At 46.1% G+C, this 901-nt stretch overlaps 1 protein-coding gene across 1 annotated transcript in view; it reads right to left on the bottom strand.

Annotated features, from left to right (window-relative positions):
* The window catches only part of LOC136829048 (ABC transporter F family member 4-like), a 57,985-nt gene extending 57,387 nt beyond the window's left edge, over positions 1–598 (bottom strand). The window contains exon 1 of the mRNA XM_067087434.1: positions 400–598. Coding sequence (XP_066943535.1) covers positions 400–598 — 199 coding nt within the window. The remainder of the gene's footprint in view (positions 1–399) is intronic.
* Positions 599–901: the final 303 nt, after the last annotated feature.

Genomic DNA, 901 nt, shown 5'->3' with positions numbered 1-901 from the left:
GCTAAGTCCTTTGGATCCTGTGAGTGCTAGATTCTAGTAATTAAAACTCGTCCAGCTAAGTCCTTTGGATCCTGTGAGTGCTAGATTCTAGTAATTAACACTCGTCCAGCTAAGTCCTTTGGATCCTGTGAGTGCTAGATTCTAGTAATTAACACTCGTCCAGCTAAGTCCTTTGGATCCTGTGAGTGCTAGATTCTAGTAATTAACACTCGTCCAGCTAAGTCATTTTGATCCTATAAGTCCTCGATTCTAGTTTAAGTCTAGATTCTAGTGACTTCCTCTACTCATACTCAGTCTCCCATCCGGCAGAGCTCTATCCATCGCTCTGAGTCTTGCATTCATGTGCCACTCATTCTATCCATCATCATTCGGCTGCGTCCTTTATACTTCAAGCCGTACCTTTGAGCCCCTGATCCCCTTCGGGATAAGCCCATCTCTGAAGGGTCCTGAATTTTAGGTCACTCCTACTAATGTTCCTCGAATTTCCTCGCTCGGTTCTGCCATCATCATCCTCTTTCTCCTCTTCTCCATCCGTCACTTTCATCACTTCTTCTTTTCCTTCTTCTTCTTCTTCTTCTTCTTCTTCTTGTCCCTCCATCATTCATTCACCCAGATCAAGAGGAGCCGCTGAAATGCTGTGACTGCGGCCAGAGAACTGGAGAGAAGAAGAAGATTTACTCGGAACAGCAAAGATAGACGGGCTAGATTATGGCGGTCGAGAGATGTTGAAGTCTCGTGAAAGAGGGAGGAGGAGAAGGAGGGAGGGGAGAATAAGAAGGAGGAAAGAGGGGGGGGAGAAGAAGGAAAAAAGGTCGTAAGAAGGATTATCCTCAACACCAGTGAAAGAGAGAGAGGGAGAGAGCGAGGGTGTCTGTCGATGAAGATGAGGTGAACTGGAGAA

Source organism: Macrobrachium rosenbergii, chromosome 43, assembly GCF_040412425.1.
Source record: "Macrobrachium rosenbergii isolate ZJJX-2024 chromosome 43, ASM4041242v1, whole genome shotgun sequence".
NCBI lineage: Eukaryota > Metazoa > Arthropoda > Malacostraca > Decapoda > Palaemonidae > Macrobrachium > Macrobrachium rosenbergii.
This window is presented reverse-complemented; position numbering and strand designations above follow the sequence as displayed.